Source organism: Heteronotia binoei, chromosome 5, assembly GCF_032191835.1.
Source record: "Heteronotia binoei isolate CCM8104 ecotype False Entrance Well chromosome 5, APGP_CSIRO_Hbin_v1, whole genome shotgun sequence".
NCBI classification, from domain to species: Eukaryota; Metazoa; Chordata; class Lepidosauria; order Squamata; family Gekkonidae; genus Heteronotia; species Heteronotia binoei.
This window is the reverse complement of record NC_083227.1, coordinates 37989532-37993671: the sequence shown is the minus strand read 5'-3', so window position 1 is coordinate 37993671 and position 4140 is coordinate 37989532. Positions and strand designations below refer to the sequence as shown.

The 4140-nt window shown below is 48.1% G+C and overlaps 1 protein-coding gene across 2 annotated transcripts in view; it reads right to left on the bottom strand.

The window, feature by feature from the left end:
* Nucleotides 1-506: 506 nt before the first annotated feature.
* LOC132571453 (killer cell lectin-like receptor subfamily F member 1) overlaps nucleotides 507-4140 on the bottom strand; it is a 27594-nt gene continuing 23960 nt past the window's right edge. For both annotated transcript variants that reach the window (XM_060238248.1, XM_060238249.1), the window contains exons 5-6: nucleotides 2326-2438; nucleotides 507-920 (exon numbers count right to left, since the gene is read on the bottom strand). In XM_060238248.1, coding sequence (XP_060094231.1) covers nucleotides 767-920; nucleotides 2326-2438 — 267 coding nt within the window. In that variant the 3' untranslated portion in view covers nucleotides 507-766. The remainder of the gene's footprint in view (nucleotides 921-2325; nucleotides 2439-4140) is intronic.

Below are 4140 nucleotides of genomic sequence, written 5' to 3'. Positions count from 1 at the left end.
TTTACTTTTAATGCCACTTTTCCACCAACTTCAGGGTTCTCAAAGCAGCTGTCTGTTTGAACCAAAGTAAACCACATTAATATCTAGAACCTCCTGAGGCTCACTAAATGAAAGTAACTCTTGTATCTGGAACAGGAGTCCTCTCTACTGGAGGATCTTTCCAAGAGCACCTCTAATGACAGGGCCCCCCTCCACATTGTAAAACACTGAGTGGGTAGACTGGTCTTCAGGCAGCTCTCCAAGCAGAAAAATAGGGGCAGTGCAGGACAAAGTTAGTGGTGGAAAGTGCTACCCAATTGCAGCCAACTTATAGTTGATGACTCCTGGGGTTTTCAAAGGCAAGAGATGTTCAGAGGTAGTTTGTCACTGCCTGCCTCTGTGTAGCAACCCCCGGACTTCCTTGGTGGTCTCTCATGCAAGTACTAAACAGACTGCCCTTCTAAGATCTGACTAGGTTGTGCTCTCAAAAATAAGGAATGGTGTCATTAAAAGAGAAACTAAAATGATTAAAATGTACATTCAAATTTAATTGTGCAAGATAAGAACGTTCCTTATACCAACTGTAAAAGCCTTATATATAAAATCAAACTTGAAGGGCAAGAAGTAAAAGCTGGGTAGATACTTCTGTATTCAGATATGTTTGTTGGGAAGCTTTGTCATTGAGAGGGTGAAGAGATAATCTTGAAGACCACAGATGTGAACTGAAAGAAGCTGTTTCACTTTAACTCCTTATAGCTGGATCCTCCCAGACTGAGGAAAAGCTGTATTAAAACAAGCCTCTTTTCAATGCTGTATGTTCAATTAGAACAGCATCCTTCTCACAGATCCATTTAAACTGATCAGTGCACATCTCAGAAAGAACCTGATTGACTTTAAGAACCCCACATCTGTGTCCATCCTTTGGGAGAGATACTGGAAACCTGTGGAATGAAATGAGAAATCAGCATGCTGTGGCCCTGGCAGCAGGGTTTGCTGTGGTTCTGAAGATTCATATGATGAGCTGAGCAAGCACATTACAGCAGAGGAATCCAGAACCAATATACGGAAGCAGCTGCATTTGAGAACATACCCTGGTCCTGATCATATAACATGCTATATCATGGTAAGAGGCAAACTTTCTCTGCGGAGCCGGATTAACAATTAGGACAAGTAGGCATTGGCCTAAGGGCCCCCATGCCTTTAGGGGCCCTGGGCTAACTCTCTCCCCCCCGCCCCTGGTTTCCCTCCCAGCCTGCATGTGCAGCCGGCAACTGTGCTGCTCTTTGCCCAACTTGTCTGGTGTGGCTGCTGTTGGTGTTGCCAGGTTTGCCTCTCTCTGCCTCTTCCCTGCAGCTTAATAAAAGGGGCTTTTAAGAAGACGATGACGACTGCAGATTTATACTCTGCCCTTCTCTCTAATTCAGAGTCTCAGAGCGGCTTACAGTCTTTTATCTTCTTCCCCCACAACACACACTCTGTGAGGTGGGTGGGGCTGAGAGAGCTCTCACAGCAGCTGCCCTTTCAAGGACAACCTCTGCCAGAGCTATGGCTGACCCAAGGCCATTCCAGCAGCTGCAAATGGAGGAATGGGGAATCAAACCTGGTTCTCCCAGATAAGAGTCCGCACACTTAACCACTACACCAAACTTAAGAAGGTGCTTGCAGGCTACAGCATGGCAGTGAGGGGGCAGGGCAAGTATTCAGACTCAGATAATTTTCAAGGGGGGCCCCCAAGATTTCGACTGCCTAGGGCCCACCACAGGGTTTAATCCAGCACTTGTTTCTCTAAGTATTTTCTCTGTCTCTAGAGAAAGAGGCTCTTACTTTTACAATGCACTTAACAGTAATCTTGCCTGCATTACTTGCAGCATTAGATGATGTATATATGACCATCACAAGTTATATCTTTCTTGAACAATTTGCATATCAGCAGACTAAAAACATGTGCCATTTTGTCAAAAGAGGCTCAAGTAAATGAATCAAGAATAGGGGTCCATCCAAGAACTTCTGGAATGAAAACACGTTTGCTAAGACTCACAATTCAGAATTTATTAAATTTTTCATCAGATGGTAGTGCCTTTGGAATTTTAAAGCCTTTTTGAAATCTTGCCATAATATCATAAAATTTAGATGCATGTAGGAATCAGTCCCTATCTGGTACAAGAGAGCTGGGACATTCATAATCTCAACTAGTGGCCACCTTGAGCCAAGAGGATATTTAAACAACATACTCCAGTAATAGATCATGTTGTCTTTAGTAATAGATTACATCTTTATTAATACCACAATTGCTCAAATTATTTAAAAAATATCTAGAACACTTCTGGTGAACATGGGGAAACTTACAATGTTTGATTTAATAGTGAACCATCTATCCAGGTCCAGTTCTTCCATGCTGATGTAAAGTTAAGTCCAACCCAAAAACGATAGTTTCCTTGGATGATGTTCCGGATGAAGTTCTGCCAGAGGAAGTTGCAATTTTGTTTAAAATATATATACTACAGACCATAATACACAGAGCCTTCAACTCCTAAAACCAGTTCAGAATCCCATAAACCAGTGGCCTTGAACTTTTTTTGTCCCAGGGACAGGCTCCAGGGCCAGCAGGTGGGGGCACCCAATTCAGTCTCCCCCCCCCCCGCGGCACCTCCTCCTCTGCCCTGCCCCTGCGCAGCCTTGCCGCCTCCCCCCCCCCGTTTTCACCATTTAAAGGCCGGGGAAGGGCCATAAAGCGCCTTCCAGGCCAACCTCCCCTCCCCTACTGATCAGCTGATCCGAATGGCCGGGAAAACCGCAGCAGCATGGCTGTTTCAGAGGGTCACTCGCTGCTGCCGCCTCGGTTTTCCCCACCGATTGAATCAGCTGATTGGCGGGGGAGGGGGGAGGTTGGCCTGGAAGGCGCTTCACGGCCCCTTTCCTGGATTGAAAATGGTAAAAACGGGGGACAGCAAGGCTGCATGACGGGGCGGGTGAGCAGCTGCGTGGCCTGCTTGGAAACAGGCCATGGATCAGTACCGGTCCACAGCCCGAGGGTTGGGGACCCCTGCTGTAAACCTACCAAATCTGAACTCAGAATAAATTAGCAACTCTTGGTGGGACAACCCAGTCCAGGTAGGGACTGCATGTGCAGAATGTGGACGGAGCGCTGCTAGAGCAAATGGATGCTTTGCTTTTGGGGGGTTTTGCGAGGTGAAGGAGGAGTCAGAACAAAATCTGAAAGCCTATGTGGAGAAACGCCATCTGAGAGTGTTGGTGCTTCGTCCAAAAAGGCAGGGATCAGTAAATCCATTCAGCCGGCTTTGTAGCCTTCCCCTCACTCCCCCCCTCCCTTCCAGAGCCAAACCAACAACGCTAGGGGGAAAGTCTCCTAGAGAGGCAGGAAGTGCTGTGGTTCTTGCCATGTGCTAGGCAGGAAGGGAGTCTCAGTTGGAAGCCAGCGCTCGAGCGAGCATGTGGTGAGCAATGGAGGCTCCTGCCGGGGAGGCCCCCCAGGCAGGCAGACTAAGTAAGTAATTCAAAAAGGGCAGGGCATGTTTAGATCAGGGCCAACCGGATGCGTTTATAATCAACTTTTCTTTGTTATGCTGTTTGCTAGGGTGACCATAATGTCTGAAGGCCAGCCAGGGACACGGGGGGGAAGGGGGGGGGGTGCGCGCGCACGGAGCGCGCGCGCCGCCGGAAACAGGAAGTGACGTCACTTCCGGTGACGTCACTTCCGGTGATGTCATGCCACCACCGGAAACAGGAAGTGGCATCACTTCCTGTGACATCATTTCCCCCGCGTCACCTGCCGGAAACAGGAAGTGACGTCACTTCCGGTGATGTCACTTCCGGTGATGTCATGCCACCACCGGAAACAGGAAGTGGCATCACTTCCTGTGACATCATTTCCCCCGTGTCACCTGCCGGAAACAGGAAGTGACTTCACAGCACTTCCTGTGACGTCCCCAAAAATCCCCCAAATATCACCGCCGGAAACAATTTTGCTCTCAAATCCTGTATATACTTCATCAGTATATGGGATAAGGCACTTTCTCAACTGTGCTGCATAATGCAGCCTATTTATTTTGTCCTGTTGGCTCTGTTGGCTCTATCTGCGCCACCTTCATCACTTTCGGGGTGTGGATCCCCCAGTGGGGTGGTCTCCCGACTCCCTCCGCT